The sequence below is a fragment of the Syngnathus scovelli genome, chromosome 4, assembly GCF_024217435.2.
Source record: "Syngnathus scovelli strain Florida chromosome 4, RoL_Ssco_1.2, whole genome shotgun sequence".
Classification (NCBI taxonomy): domain Eukaryota; kingdom Metazoa; phylum Chordata; class Actinopteri; order Syngnathiformes; family Syngnathidae; genus Syngnathus; species Syngnathus scovelli.
In genome coordinates, this window is record NC_090850.1 from 12,158,845 (window position 1) to 12,175,571 (window position 16,727).

Consider the following 16,727-nt stretch of genomic DNA (forward strand, 5'->3'; position numbering starts at 1 on the left):
ACAAAATGTACATACAGAAATCATATGCGTGCACACGCGCTATCATCAAGCTCATTTAGTTCCTAAATTAGATGTACAGGAAGTGGGTCATTATAGACAAGGACATTTTCTATCCCCCAACCTCATGAAAATTGAAATAATCCTTGCACTTGTTGCGTAAATAATGGTTAAAAATTAAGTGGAGCTGTGGTAAAATAGTTTTTTAAATATTACATAAAATACCAAACAGATCTTGAGCACCTTAAATAGCTTTTTTCCCTTGGTGTCAATTTTACAGTTTTTAATCATCTTTTTTATAACTATCTTCAAGTCTCATTTTTGAATTGTTAAAAGATTGTTTTATCCCAGACAAGTTTCTAAAAGTAATAATTGTACTGTGAAATTATGTCACGCAACATAAACGCATGAGGGACATGACTCAGCAGAAATTACATCAAGCTAATTGCGCTGACCAAGACCTTTCTTATCATTTTCATATTTTTCAGCCATAATGGAGTATGTCGCTCAAAGAAATGCAACGCTGTTGCTCATATCAGGATTAAGGTTCTTGACCAGTTGGCATGGCTGTTAACAAAGCTAGCACGTACTCTAAAAATAATAATAACATTAGAATTGATTTGCAACCCTGTTACTTACAATCCTGTTACTGTAATTAGAGTAAGAGTAAAATGAAATTAGCATTCAAATGGCAATATGCTTTTTAAATAATATTTTATTCAGGCACCTGAGTATCTGTAACAGGGTTGCGTCAAACACAGCAAAATGATTCGCATAAAAACAAATCTCAGAAAATGTTAACCGTTGATGTTAGAACTGGACCTAATGGCCTGTTCTTAAAAATACCAGAAAACCAGTTTTGAAAATGTAGGCACCTACCCTAATTGCCTTTCAATTCTACATGCAAACATGACAGCATGAGTGCTTGACCTTCAATGGAATCGAAGACGACTTAAACTTCTCATACTAATATTCACTTAACAACTCAACATTGATTCGCTTCTTGATTTGTGCCATAAATCAAAGCCATCAGTCTTTCTCATCTCAGCCTACTGAGCAGCAAACACACCAACGTGCATGTGTGAGCTCTTACACAACATGCAAATGAGAATGAAATTGATCATCCCCCTGATGGGAAGCACATCTCTTTTCGAAGCGTCCAAGCAGCACATCTCATTACGCCACTCGGACTGCAATTATTCATGGTCCAAAAGACAAATGGAACTGTTAGATTTTGTGATGATGCAACATAGTGTACACTTTGCAGTGCGCTAGTGTCAATCCTACCTACGTTTGTCATTTTTCCATTAAAAGAAAAGGTATATTCTTGTACGATGACCTTATATAAGAGGTCTTAGAGGCCTCCATAAGTACTGGCAAGAAAGCCTCCTAATGAGAAGCAGTAGAAAGGTGAAGCAGAGGCCAAATATGTCGAGTGAAAACTTTGACACAGATTTCAGCTCTGGTTCGTCACTCAATCAGAGGTTTTGTGTGGCCTCTAAATGTAGTCAAGCATGTATCAGTGGTTCTGTTCATTTTCAAAGTGCACATAACATTACAGCCGCTTACTATTAAGGCACTTTTTAGGAATACATGACATATCCATCTTCATAAACATTTCCAACAAGGGGGCATAAAAATATGAAATGGAAGCATAGCATCACTTCGGTGCAGCATTAATGAAGTGAGACTCAATTCAAGTTTCTTTAGTAGTTCAACACTGCAAAGTCCTTTGGTGCATGTGACAAACAAACATTTAGTGTGTGCGTGTGTGTGTGTGTGTGTGTGTGTGTGTGTGTGTGTGTGTGTGTGTGTGTGTGTGTGTGTGTGTGTGTGTGTGTGTGTGTGTGTGTGCGTGTTTGCGTGCGTGTTTGCGTGCGTGAGTTCCCTCACCTTGCAGCTCTGGGGTTTGAGGGGTAGTCCCGAGACAGGATTTCCTTGATGCTGAGTGGTGTTTGTCTGCTGGGGCGAGTGGGAATCCTCGGACTCTTTTCCACTGTGGTAGACCACCCTATCAGAGATATGAATACTTGAAGCACAGCCCATGCTTCAACTCACTTCAGCCGTTTTTTTCCTGTCCTTTTTTTGTGCAAGTTCTCGTTAGCTTGAGGGCCACCAGTGTCATACGCTCACTTGTCGTTCTTAATGACACAAAATGCCCATTTTCTCAGCTTAAATATATAAATAGATATATGTCATCTGGGCCACAACAAATCCAGTTCTGTAATTGCTCTGAAAAGCGGCATGAATAATAATTTTCCAACCCCCCCCCCCAAATACCCCTCCAGGAGACCAGGAAGCTGATTTCCTCTCTCTTGTTTTTTCACATGAATTTAATTGGAGATCTTTAATCAAAGTAGCCGTCCTTCTTTGGCGGGTGGGAAAAAAGTTGGGTTATAGTTCAGCTGGACTGCTCGGATCCCACAAGGCTCCTCTTGACACTCGTACCACATCACCATTTTTCATGTTGCTTTTATGTGCTCTTCAGTCATCAAGTAGGCCTGATCACAATCACACACACGTACACTCACATGCACGCGCGCACACACACTCACGCACACACACACATTCACATACGCTCGCTCACACGCACGCAGTGCAGCCTCATGCAACAGTTTTATCCATTTCTGCTGTGCAATCTTGCATTGGTAGTGGTCCTTATCCACCCTGGTGCCATCCAAGAATATAAAGACAAGACAGAACGTGTGTGGTTTTTCTTTTGGGAACAATCTGTTGGCCCACTTCAGCTGAGGACGGTCAAGGTACACGTTGTCACTGTGCTTTGCTCCAACCTCGAGCCGACCAGCATCATCCTCATCATCAACAGGCTGCAATATTCACACTGCATGGCATTCTTGTGGACACTCGTGTCGAAGCATTCCCAGTGGAACAGAACGCAACTCCCCATGTATCAGCTCCAGAATTGGCCAGTGGAGGACGCGGAGGAGCCAACCGGCGTTCAGGCATCCGCTACCCGCTTCAGGATGAGCCCAACCCGGGAGCAGTGTCTCCGGACTCCTCCTCGATGTTTCCTCATTCCGGTGGTGGCGGCGTTGGAAGGAAAAAAAAAAAAAAAAATCGGAGGATGTATGTAGAGGCTGTCAAATTGTAAAAATGACGAACATACCGCCCTCTGGAGAGTGCCCAAAAAAGGCAGTGTTTGAAGACAAGTTTTCGGTGCAGGATGATTAAAGGTATCGAGGGCGCAGGGACGAGCGAGAATGAAGCTGCAACGGCTAGCTCGTTTTTAGGCTTGTCTTTTCTCTGCCTTGCCTGGCGTTTGCCCTTCCATTTCTTCGCCGCTGCTTGACAGCGGCACATCCAATAAAAGCACCCGCAAGGATTGACCTACAGCCTTTACTGACGTTAATGCAAATGAGGTGCGCGCAGCTAATGGGCGCCGCGCTCCCGCAGCCAGTGGGTGGTCCTCCGCTCGGCGTGGGAACTTTGAATACACCAACTGCGCTCGATGCACTTTTTCCTCTTGGCCAAATGCCTAAATGCAGAAGAAAAACGGGTTTCTTCCTCCACGCACTGCATTTTGACCATCTACTTTTGTCCTCACTACACAATTCAGCGCATTAGTAGAACAACTATAGAAAACATTAGAATATACCAGTGCCAATTAGGGCCTACTAGTAGAACCTTAAGATGGATATAAAAGAAATGGTCTTGCAAAACGGATTATTTTCCTGCTTCTGCCCTTATCAATCAATAGTAATACATAACACAACAAATTAAAAATATTCCACTCAAGAGTTAATTATTATTCAATGGATTGATGTGTACAGATCAAGACAGATGTTTTATTAATCGAACTTGGCTGGAACCAGCTTTCCTCTAACCCGCCAGTCGGAGTAGGAATAATCATGTGCATCACATAGATTGTGAAAAGGTAACTCTTTATTAATTTTCAACTGACGATGCTACGGATGTGCTGGTATAGTAACTTTAGACAAAGTACAAAAAAGAAAACAGGAAAAAGGACAACAAAGAGAAAGTACAAAAATCAGACGAATGACGCACAACCAAAAGGATGGTAGAATTAACAAAGTGCAAACAAACAGCAGCAAAAAGTGAGGAGGACCAGGAAAACAGCATAATTCAGAGATAGAAAAACATTCAAAGTTCTGTGTCCAAAGTTCTGAGAAAACCTTTGCATGGTTGGTTTGCTGCTCAAGTCATCTATCTAATTGTTAAGAGGCATAACTTAACCAGTGAGACAGAACGCAGCACAGAAAACAGGAGCAATCTGGGATCTTTCTGGTGTGGCCACAATTTAATACTGGCAGCTAATTCTAATTCCTTTTCCGTGTGTGTGCGTGTGTGTGTGAGAAACGCACTCTGGACTTGGCAAATATAGACATTGTGACCTTTTTTCTCATATTCTTGTTCAAACAAGGATTTCACTATGTCAAGGGGTCTGCTTTTCAAAATGTCTAGACTCAACACAGAAAATCTAAACTTTGAACACAGCAGCTATTCTTTTGTATCATGTATTGTCTGTACGCAATGTCCTCGTTTTATCTTTGTTTTTGTTTTACATGCAGTTCCTGGTCATGACCAATCTGTTGTTCAGCTTACAATAGGCACCTTTAACCCTTTAGTGTCCAGGCGTAAGTGAAGCTTCTTCATCCTGTGTTTCATTGCAATATATGACTTCATTTGTACAATAAAATTCATTTTAAAAAAGCAGTAATGTTAGTTGTGATGCTGATAAATTGCTTGGTTATGCGTCCCATATTTTTTTGAACAAGTGAGCAAATCACGCTGTGCTGGAACATGTCACAATTTCATCAGCTGACTGCAGTACAGAGGCCTAATATAGATTCTATACAAGCTGCAGCCTCGTGAGCATATGACCACATTACTTCTTCAAAGGACATTATGTTATAAGAAAAAGACTTTTTCATACACAAATACAGTAGTGTCCTACTAATTGGTTGTCAAGTCTGAAAACTGTTGCAGTATGTGCAGTGTGGATATGCACGTCAGCCAGGATAAAAGCAAACAATCAGTGGAGCCATAATGGCAGAAGAATTAAGTTCCCCTCTACAACTGTGAACAACAGAGTATTTTGTAACTTCTTCACCAACTTTCATGACGCACCACCCTCCCAATCCCAAAGTGTGACCATGCAGCAGGATTAGGATGCCCGAGCCTTATCACAGGCCACGGCTGCAACCTGATCGCATTCACCCCTTCGGCGGCTGATCCAGGCCACATTGTGACGAAGAACGTTAGGTGCTCAAATAGGCCGCGTTCTTGAGCACAATGTCAAAGAGCCCAAAGATCTAGTGTCTGACAGGACAGCCATGTTTTGATTGCTTATTGGTCTTCGGGGCACAAATGATTGTGCCAAGTGGTGGGGAAGTAACAAAGTACAAATATTTTATAACTAATGTAGATTTTTCATCTGTCATTACTTGAGAACAGTGTTCCCCAGCAAACGGCAAGAATCTGCATGTAAATGACACAAACCTGAAAAACGTTTTGAATTTCCCTTTAATTGCCACCAGATGGCGACAAAGTATTTTGGTTCAGTAAAACTCCTCAACTCACTTTAGCATAGTCCCTTGACACTAAGATGCCACAAGATGGTGGGAAAGCAATTGAGAATTAAGTCAACGCTAGCTATCTTCAAAACAACACCTGTAAGCTGAATTTTCTCCTTCTGTTGGGCATTTTTTTGTATTTTTACTACTCAGTGTGTATATTATTATTATTATTATTATTATTGCTGCTCTGCAGTTTATTCAAAGCGCCTCTCCCTCCATCTTTCTTGAACTGTGGTGAATACATTTGACCAATAGATGTCAGCAACATGCAACACTATGCAATATCATCAATTTACAGCAGCGTCTGCACTATTGACCCATTGCTGTATAATGTAATACAAGCAACATAGCATTGGGTATGTCTTCTACTGATCCTGTAAGTCAACAGGAGAATACGAAAATGCTTTGGTGATAATTAAACCCGCCACGTTTCTACCTACAACCTTGTTGACCTTTCACGACTAACCCAGGCCTAGCCAAGTCCAGCCCTAGGGAGCTGCTATCCTGCTTGTTTTAGAAGTATCCTTCCTCGTCACGATTTAAATGATCAAGGTCATCAGTAAGACGTTTGATAAGGACCCTGATCATTTGAAACTAGCGAACAATCCAGGGTAAGTCAGATCACCTGCAACGCTTGCCAGAAATGGATGGAAAATTTACCATATTTGTCACATAAGACATTTGCAAAATTGATACACATGTTTTTAATTCTATTTATTAATGTTGCACAATACAAAACAGCACTTGCTTTCCTTATTACTAGACTCCACTCGCAACAGACTTTAGGATGCAAACACTTTTGACTGTATCCTTCTGAAAATGAAATTCAGGCATTACAGACACATTTCTTTCTTCATTCTTAAGGCATTTCTGCTGTGCAAACAAAAACAGCCACCCAATTGAGTGAGAATGACTTGCAGCATATAACTGGCCCAGTTTTGCAACAAGAACAGCAGAGGCAAAAGGTAAAGGCTACAATATATGATATGGACTGTAAATAGTATATATATAAAAAACATGAATTGATGGGAAATCCAAATAAAGAGGAAAATGACAAATATAAATAGAACTTTGACCAATCAATTGAGATTTTTACAAAATCTCCCCGTGAAAAGAAATTCATCATGTTTAATAACCCACATAACAACTTGAATACATTTATTTAAACATAAAAATAGTTTAGAAAACCACAGAAGTGTTGTTTCTGAGTGTTCAAAAGGAAGTAGTTCCCTTCCCCCTGTGCCCTAGTTTGGCGACATTCTCATACCAAATTCTACCTTGTCCTCATGTTGACTTGAAGATGTCGAAGCCAGAAACAATAGCCAGGCCAGAAATGCAGTTAATATTGAGATATACGTATGTTGAAGGAAAGTGACGGTGCTATTGAGCACGTACGTCAACAATTTATTAGATACACTTGAACAGTGCAATGCAACCACTCTGCCATGATTTCGCTGCCACAATGCATTCTATCAACTTCACAGAAAGCAACATCAGGGAGATTCATATCTTACATATCGGCTTTATGTCCCTAAATGTATTTTCAAAGCAGATTTCAAAAACGTTTTTTTTGTTTTTTTGTTTTTTTGCAAGCACATGATGAGATGTTTTCATTGTTTTTTTACGATTGACCGATAAAATCTTGGACTTGCTTTGTAATTCATAGCGATGATGTTTCTGAAAAAAATCCACCTTTTAATGAACACCCTTAATTCATAAATATTATAAAATATATTACTATATTAAATATAGCATTAGATTATTTTTATTTTCCTTTTTATTACTATAAAACCTGATGTGCTAGACAACAAAACAAGGACAAATTCTGAATCAATGCAAAAAAATCCAGAAAAGTTTACTTGGATCCTTGATTTTAAAAATTTGGCATAATGTAGAATTCATAGCAGGAATGTTGCATACAATCACAAAGTGTAGCTAATAAAGTGGCTGGTGAGTGTACAGTGAACCCCGCTAGTCACGAACAATTGACGCCACCCATACGGGTTTATAGTTGCCAATATACATCACAAGATAGTGGCAATGCACTTTTTTCTATTAGACGAGGCTGTAGTGACTATATGAACCTCCTCTCCTTAATTTAACAACGTTTTATGGCCCCAAAATGGCCAATGTAATTTATATTAGACATGGCTTTGATGACTTTTGTTTTAACAAATAACAGATGCTAGCCCCCTGCACACACACACACATAAAAAATTCAACAATTTGTGAATGCCTAATCATGAATAAGTCGGGGTTCACTGTACATCAAAACAAAGCTGTTTGCAAAGGCATTGTAATGCACAGCAATGTCAAATCAAAACAATACATTCATATTCACCCAAGACATGAAGACCCAATCAAGAGCAAGATTTTAGTGCCAACTGTTATGACTCGTTAATGGATTTGCGTATTTGTCAATACACTTATAAAAATCACAATGTTCACTATTTTGACACTCAAGTTGGAACAGTTGACTTGCAAAGTAAAATCTGTACAGCCGCCCTGTTAATATTAATGTTATCTTGATAGAGACACTAGGTAATAAATCCATAAGCAGCAATTGAGTTAAAATTCCAAATTGAGCCTCTAATCATTTAAAGCTCAATAAAAACTGCCCATTTCTGGCAAGGCTAGTGAAAGTAGGACTGCAGTGTACCACGACGGCGGACGTCAGTAGTCCAGCAATGGAAGCCGCCACCCAACGAGTTGGCATGGCGAATGTTCACCTTTATGGTGTTTATACCTACAACACAAAAAAACATATATAAAACAATAAAAATTTGTCAGATGACTTTACTCGTCGGTAATTGGGATTAGCAATACATTTGTTAAACTCACCGAGGCTCTCGAACATTTTCTGAATGGTGTATTCATTGGACTCAACCATGACGCGCTTCTCATCCAGCATCAGAACATTCATGGACAACCATTTAGAGGACATCCATAGAGGGTGATCTACACAAACGTGCAAATAAGGTTTTAATGTAATGTATTGATGAATTTGAAATGGTTTTCTTTTATTGTGTGTTTCAATATCACTATAAATTGGTATTGGTGTCTTGATCAGAATTACTCAGTCATAAAAATAAAAATCTAACAGAATGATAAAGCTTTGAGGTCTTATTATAAGTACCGTATTTGCCGGTGTACAGGTCGACTCGGTGTATAAGTCGACCCCCTAAAATTCGACGGAAATTTACGATTTTATGATATATCCTTTGTATAAGTCGAGCTCAATTGTTGCATTATATTAAACTTCAAAATTCAATATGCGAAATTTATTGACGAAATGTGTTCAAATTCCGGGAGGCCGTGCGCATGCGGCTGTTTATAAGCACCGCGGAGGAGATCGCGGCCGGCGAGCTCGCGCACGCCGCCCGGCACCAATGGGAGGCCGGAAATAGCTCCAAGCCGAGCGGATCGGCACTTTATAAGCACCGCGGAGGAGATCGCGGCCGGCGAGCTCGCGCACGCCGCCCGGCACCAACGGGAGGTCGGAAATAGCTCCAAGCCGAGCGGATCGGCACTTTATAAGCACCGCGCAGGAGATCGCGGCCGGCGAGCTCGCGCACGCCGCCCGGCACCAACGGGAGGTCGGAAATAGCTCCAAGCCGAGCGGATCGGCACTTTATAAGCACCGCGCAGGAGATCGCGGCCGGCGAGCTCGCGCACGCCGCCCGGCACCAACGGGAGGTCGGAAATAGCTCCAAGCCGAGCGGATCGGCACTTTATAAGCACCGCGCAGGAGATCGCGGCCGGCGAGCTCGCGCACGCCGCCCGGCACCAACGGGAGGTCGGAAATAGCTCCAAGCCGAGCGGATCGGCACTTTATAAGCACCGCGCAGGAGATCGCGGCCGGCGAGCTCGCGCACGCCGCCCGGCACCAACGGGAGGTCGGAAATAGCTCCAAGCCGAGCGGATCGGCACTTTATAAGCACCGCGCAGGAGATCGCGGCGCCTCATTGGACTTCCAGCGGGCCGCGCACTCGCGCACGCCGCACGGTTCAAATTTTCTAAGTGCAACGCACAATGAGATGCATGAGAAACGGCCTTGGTTACCATCACATTTGAAGCGATGAATACGAAGTTAAATTTTATGACTCGGTGTATAAGTCGAGGTCGATTTTTTTCGGTCGATTTTGGATCGAAAAAGGTCGACCAATACACCGGCAAATACGGTATTGTATTTTTGGCATGTTCACCATAACGGATTGCTAACAAAAGTGTTTAAATGGTGAAATTATACAAAATAGAAGTGGTTTAACTGTAAAAAAAAAAAAAAAAAAAGCCTTTCACTGTCCACCCTGTCAGCAAGCATATATTTTGCTGTACTGTGTATGCATGCACATTGATTGCTTGCAGTTAATCGAGTTTAAAAAAAATCTATTTAAAACAATAAACATGTACACTAGCAATAACAAAAACAATAATCTCATCTTTCACCTCTTCAAAAACAAGGTGCATTCAATTGCAGTCTGTACTCACCATCGGAAATCAGAGGTGTCGGAGGTTTTACAACAGTCCAGCCTGCCTTCTTGAACATATCAATCTAAAAGAAAACATAATAAGAACCATTATAAGCTTCCAATTAGTAGATACCAAACTTGCTCCAGCAGGTTTTCCTGCATTACATAGACAGGAAATTCCACTCTAACCTGGCGACATGGCCGATCAGGGTTTGACAGCACAAGTCCTGGTCCGATGATGTTGAAAGTAGCATCAATGTGCATGGGGTTCGGGTCTTTGAATGAGATGATGTGGATATTGTAGTCTGGGGCCAGGTGACGGCGCATCCACTCAATTCCCATGTAGTTTGTAACCTACGGGATATACACACACTCAACTGAGTGACTTGATGTGATATGGTTGCTCATTATGAGGTCAAATAAAATAATCGACTAGACTTGTGGTCTTAATGCGTGTATGAAATAACTAAAAAAATAATCATTATAAATTTACCATTGGTTTATTTTTTTTAAGATGAAAATGGAGATTTTTATAGCATTGTGTGACTCTAAGTAAGGCCAGCACATTAACAATAGTGTTTTCTATAGAAACAACAAAATTACATCTTTATTATTATAATTAATTATTTATTTACGTAATTTTATTATTTTGTTGCTGGTGTGTGCCTGCGTGTATGCGCTTGGATGCAAATATTTACTATAAAAAAACTATTCATTGATAACTTGTTTCAAAATTATTGCTTTGGTGTCATCCTGACATAGCCTTGGCCACCCCATGACACACACGCACACACACGCACACACACACACACACACACACACACACACACACGCACATACCACTGGTTGGAGCCCCGCCCTACAATAAATTTGCGCAATTGTTTTTTTTTTTTTTACATCTATTAACTCTCAAACTGACGTTGATTTATGGTCCAAGGCTGAAGTAATCTTTCAGTCTGCACGTAGCAAATGGTTATGGCTCACAGTAAAGGTCAAGCTGTAGAGGAATAAAGTTACTTGAGACGCGTCTTAGGTGTACCTGACTTCTCTGGACAAAAATGTCCTTGCCAGCACGAATGAAATCAGCAGCGTCAAAGCAGGGCTCGTGCTCCGTGGTCACAAATTTGCCCTGAGCGGCCAGCTTGTGTCTGTCCTCCACTGTGCGGATGGGATAGTCCTAGAAGAAGTCAAAACAAATTCAGTGTCATTTAAATGAAAGAGAAGGAAACATGGTATGGGCCACGACCGTAAGGCATCACCTGATCGTAGAGCTCATCAGACATAGTGGGTTTGGGAGCAGTGGTCCATTTAGCACCTTTTCTGAAGTACTCCTTGATCAAAGGCCGGTATGCTCGGTACTCAAAGAAGCGAGCCCTCCACGCCATCGGAGCCTCGATAATCTCATTTCCCACTACCAGAAGGATATCCCGGGGCATTGCTGCATACATGCCTACGAAACAACATAGCAACATAGCATCCTTCACATCGTTGCTAATAGAACAAGCAATCGCTTTGCGAATTGATTGTTGTTGGTGGAAGAACTAATGTGAGAGTCTTCGTTCCATGTTCATGTGCACATGCACTTGGAGTTCCTTTTTTTTTTAATCGAATCATGCACTAACCAGTTATTTGAGGGAATTCATGTCATTGGAAATTATACTGAATGGTTGTAGAATCATCGTGACAACTGTACATTACACCGGGGTGTCAATTACTCGCATGTTTTGGATATTTGCAACAGGGATCCGTCTCGATGTACATGAATGAATGTAAGACATGATCTAATCTTAGCAATGATGTGATAATGTGTCATTGTTTTATTTTAGAACTGAAATGCATCATGCTGCATTTGGTATGTGAAACGTGAGGCAGGATTATTGAAGAACATGTAGAGCAGGGGGGTCAAACTCGTTTTTTTTCACGGGCCATTTCATTTTTTCTTTCAGAGGGCCATTATGACTTTCAACCCAAATAAATGTATGAGCACCTCATATTATATACAGTATAAGCTACAAAACAAACCGACAAATAACTCGTTTGCAAATCAGACTGGTAGAAACTGGTCAAATTTAAAAAAAATATATATATTTTTAAAAGTGAAGACAATTTGTAATTCTAGTAATGGCACGAATTTGATGCACAATTTGTTTTTGCGGGCCACATAAAATGATGTGGTGGGCCGTATCTGGCCCCCGGGCCTTGGGTTTGACACCTGTGATGTAGGGTGGCCGTATGAAATAAATGTGTTTTGTGCTTTTATACAGAATTTGATTTTCATCAACATTGCACGGCACACTAGAATCGTAATCGGTAAAACATTTGTGGCGGCGTCATTTACTCGTCTATTCATGTCACAACTCGGTTCCTATTTCGAATATTTCAGACAACTCAACTTCATAGAGCATTTTTAAAAAAAATAATCACGACTAACAAAATGTGCTTTACATAAATAAACACATTCAACAATTTAAACATAAAGCAGCAGTTCAATGGCATTAAACAAAGTCAAACAGAAACCTGATGATTGGAAGTCTGGCGTTTTGTATTCCATGGACCAGTCAATCGGCTCTGGCCTCCTCACATTCACACCCTCGTGACGGAGAATATTGCACATTTCTTCAATTTCAGAAACAGCTTTCTTTAAGTGGTCCACGGGAAAAGGTTGGCCCCCATACTTCTGATAGAAGGACCAGTACTTCTCATATGTGTTTGCCTGGCAAGAAAGAAAACGCATCAGTCGTATTTTGTCCAGTCCTGTGAATATAATTTGATGTTATTTTAGGAACAACAAAAGCGCCTTACTTTCACTTCCACAGTGAAGGGAGGCACACGGGCATTTTCAGCACGGCCCACAATGACTTCCTCAAGAGGGTCCCATTCATTGTAGCTGCTAACAGGACACTCCTGCTGTGCAGGATCAGTAACATGGTCGTCTTCAACCGTCGGCTGTGTTTGAGCAGCTGCGGCGCTGGAGGTGGTCTGGAAGGCCCTCTGCACCCAACCAGTCGTTGCGCGGGTCAACTAGAGATAGAGAAAGGGGGGGGGGGGGGGGGTATAGTGGTGAAAAAGAGGTGAAAGTACCAGAGCGGAATTTAAGATAACTTGATAAACGATAAAATTCAACTTGTGGTACTAGGAGCACACAGATGTTAATCATTGTACAGTTTTGCCAAAGTTGTCTGAATAATTTGCAGACTTACCAAGTATATATACATGCCCTGAGTCATCTGGTGGTACTAATGTTTGTTGATATGCATTCTCATTCGCGAGGAGAAAGAGCAAAGTAGCACAAGATATAAAAGTCCAAACGATTCGAAAACATTAAAGGCAAATGTATCGTAACTAAAAGTTAAATACAACTGAATGTATGTGTTCTGTACTGGATAAAAAAAAAGTTGTAGCATTATGGACAGTTTGAACATTTAATTGAGTGTTTCTGTAACACTGAAGGGAGCCAAACGTTTCAGAATCACCGTGAGAGGCAAACTAAATTGAATGGAAAGACTTTTATGTTATAATCTGCTTTTCATAGTCAAGGTTTTGACCCTTCGGACTGGCTATCAGAGCAAAGACAGGTTGGTTCTATGCCAAAGTACACGTGTCGGTAGGTGTTCCTTATCTACATTCCGATAGACGCAATCTTTAGGGCTCAGAAGCAGCTCTGGTGTCAAAGAGTTGAGAGCGCATCTGTGCATTGCAGCTGTCCTGCCACTCAGGGGACAGGCAGCCATAATACACACAAACTTATAAATCCAGCTGAAAATCTAAAGTAATACCCATGCCAATTATTTAACTGGTTCTTCATCAGAGTCGGAAGTACAAGCCTAAATATCTAAATATCTTGTTTGTGATAAAAGAACCAGTTAAATAATTGACAAGTGAAAACAAAATGAACATAGTACAATTAATACCCATGCCTGCATTTGAATTAAAGTGGTTGTTCTTTTTATTTTTTTTTAAAAGAAACAAAATACAAACCATGGCTCCGATCAGATGGGCAGCCTCGGCCCCTCTGCTCCCTCCTCTGAGGCACCTCACTCGCAGCATTATAGCCCAATGATGACTTAGTGTGACTTCAAACGCAGCTACCAGTCCTCCTTACTCCCTTTCTTTAGAATGATGACGCCTCAGCTCACGGCGGGCTTTATAGCATCACAAATACATGCCTGCAAAATCATTGGTCGGCTGCAGGTTGCGCGGCAACGTGACTTGAGGAAAGAAGCATTTCTGAAACACAATCCCTTACGCCAGCAAATTCTTATCTACTGGCCTACTGGCGCTAAAGGTTTCCAAGGAGAGCGTCTGAAAATGTTGTAAGAATCATTACTTGGACGGGGATAAACAGTCTCTTTGAAACTGCATGTTTTTCTAAAGGGTATCCAGTGAACAGGAATATGAATTGGTAGTTTTGTTATTTTAACAATTCCATATCTTGGTCAGTTCGTGGGTGTTTTGTAAATTATTGATCAAGTGTTAAAAATGGCTTGCTCTCTTTGATGATCCATGGTAAATTATCTCAGAGGCAGAAGGGTTAGGCTGGACGCCAGCAATGTGCTCCACTCTACACTGTCAGAAAATGGTGCTAAATTTGTACCTTTAATGATCCAATGGCTTAAAAGGTCAGAACACCAGGACTTTTGATGCTATTCGTTCATCCATCTATGGCATTTCGTATTTAATCAGCACTAAGACAAGCAGACATAAGGCTGCCGCACAGCGCTTGTATCTCTTATTTTTGCTTACAAGTCAAAGAAAAAAAAAAAAACTTGTAAAAAATATGTATACATTTCTAAGTCAGGTCACTCATACCTCAAGATTCTATTGGACCTGCGCATACTTAAGTCGAGGCGCCGACGGATTCACCAATCGACAGACTATTTTTCAGTATTCTTATTTTTGTTAGATGGTCAACCCACGTTTTATTTGTGGAAAACGCTCACATGCAATTTATCAACATTAATTTCAATATTTTTTAGGTTTGAAACAAAGTTTTGTTGTACAATTATAATTATCTATTATCAGTGGGCAAACCCGGGCTCTGCCCCCATGCGAATATCAGGGTTGCATTGTTTATAATAAAGTATGAAATGCAGGGGAACTGACGTTTTGCGGATGATTTTGGTAAGGTTTTATGGCAGCTGACTGAATTTTCTGGATCTATTTTACAATGGAAGTCTATGGACCAGACACCAGCTTGACGAACCGTGACCATTTGGGGGCATGGTTTTGTTAATGCTCAATTCTACACTGCAACTACAATTTCTTATTTTGCTCCATAGAAAGTACTTTGTGTGTATCGGTGCTTTTTTTTTAAATGCTCTATAAATACAGATAAATAGAGTTGAGTAAATTTAAGAAAAGGAAGTTGAAGTATACAATGGAGCACATTAATAATTAATTAATCATAAATTAATTAATAAATGACTAAGTAATATTTTTTTCAATCCCTAACAGTGTAAATGTACCAGAAAAAAAAACTTTAACCCCATGAAGCCATTAACTTAAAGTCAAGTCAGTGTTTACTTTTGATCAAAATCCAGTGCATTTAAAAAAATAACTATTTTGAAGTAATGAACATAATCATCAGAGAAGCCACCTCAAAATGAAACTCAATTCAACAACTGTTTCAAAGTGGAAGTTGTTCACACAAGCATGTGAGGGCAACAAATGGTGGAAAAGGGAGTAGACATAATCAAAGCAGATAACCCAGCAGTGTCACCGCATGCTTGACTGGACTGTGCTCACTGGAGTTTCACAACCTCCACTGCTGATATTACTTTGGCCTAAGGAAAAAAAAAAAGGAAAATAGTTTGCTGATGCCCAAAGGTCAAAAGAAACGCTCAGATGAATGAACTGATGAGCAATGCAAGTTCCTATCGGTGGATTTTCTGAAGGAAATAAATGGGTTGAGGATGAACCCAGATCCGGAGCATTAAACAGTGCACGTGAGGAAGAAATCAATGAAGAAGTGTGAAAGTTAGTGATGCAAGACCGTCAAATGATTGTGAGTTTGGTATCTGAATCAAAAAGCAGAAGTTGAATAAGTATTTTTGCATGTCCTTAAAATATTTGTACTTTCATTTAAGGGAAATGTTTTTCTTCACAGTACTTAGTGTAATCTGGCCCTTCAAGCATTCAGTAATTTTGTTTGACATTTGTTTCATTCAATTCGTATCTGCAGACTTTTACCAGAACCTTTTCTGTTTTGTTTATATGTATGTTTATTAGCGATATTAATAATACATAATGTGTTAAATACGGATTTTTTTTTTATCTTTTAGCAATGTTAAAATACTACCTCCTCACCAAAACCTCTCCAATCAGTCGTTTTAGAGCGTTCATGCACATTTACAGGCATCCCTCGCGATACCACGGTTAACCTTTTCGGAACGTAACCCCAGCGAAAAACGAGGGATTACTGTATCCTCTCTAATCAGCAGCCAGTACCGCCTGATCCAAGTAAAGACCAGAGGACGAGCCCCAGCAGACGAAACACACAACCAGTTTCTCAGAGCAGACCCTGCAACTCGAGTTGGCACGCGGCTGTTCTGATTTTGGTGCATCAAATAAATTATAAAATATTTTTATTACCTCAACAATTCGTTCCCGTACGTCCTACATTGTGAGCGGTCATTGAACGCAACTCTAGTGTACTTACGGTGAGTACAGCGGAGGCGGGGTTTAGTGAACCAGGCGTCTTGCA

The 16,727-nt window shown here is 40.7% G+C and overlaps 2 protein-coding genes across 2 annotated transcripts in view; both read right to left on the minus strand.

Annotated features, from left to right (window-relative positions):
* The window catches only part of pde8a (phosphodiesterase 8A), a 38,872-nt gene extending 35,511 nt beyond the window's left edge, over positions 1-3,361 (minus strand). The window contains exon 1 of the mRNA XM_049717857.2: positions 1,891-3,361. Coding sequence (XP_049573814.1) covers positions 1,891-2,043 — 153 coding nt within the window. The 5' untranslated portion in view covers positions 2,044-3,361. The remainder of the gene's footprint in view (positions 1-1,890) is intronic.
* Positions 3,362-6,254: 2,893 nt separating this feature from the next.
* gatm (glycine amidinotransferase (L-arginine:glycine amidinotransferase)) lies at positions 6,255-14,163 on the minus strand. Its single transcript, XM_049717877.2, has 9 exons — positions 14,003-14,163; positions 12,827-13,045; positions 12,542-12,737; positions 11,284-11,474; positions 11,064-11,201; positions 10,214-10,378; positions 10,044-10,107; positions 8,397-8,513; positions 6,255-8,301 (listed from the first exon to the last, which is right to left on the minus strand). Exons 1-9 carry the CDS (start codon positions 14,069-14,071, stop codon positions 8,189-8,191), a joined length of 1,272 nt encoding a protein of 423 aa, XP_049573834.1. The 5' UTR covers positions 14,072-14,163; the 3' UTR covers positions 6,255-8,188.
* Positions 14,164-16,727: the final 2,564 nt, after the last annotated feature.

Bases quoted from the DNA above. Each gene is read 5' to 3' on its own strand.
- gatm (XM_049717877.2), bottom strand. From the start codon at position 14,071: ATGCTGCGAGTGAGGTGCCTCAGAGGAGGGAGCAGAGGGGCCGAGGCT. The intron at 11,202-11,283 runs GTGATGCCTTAC...GACTTCTTCTAG, and splicing joins CTGATGAGCTCTACGATCAG to GACTATCCCATCCGCACAGT. The intron at 10,108-10,213 runs GTTAGAGTGGAA...GTTTTCTTTTAG, and splicing joins CTGATCGGCCATGTCGCCAG to ATTGATATGTTCAAGAAGGC.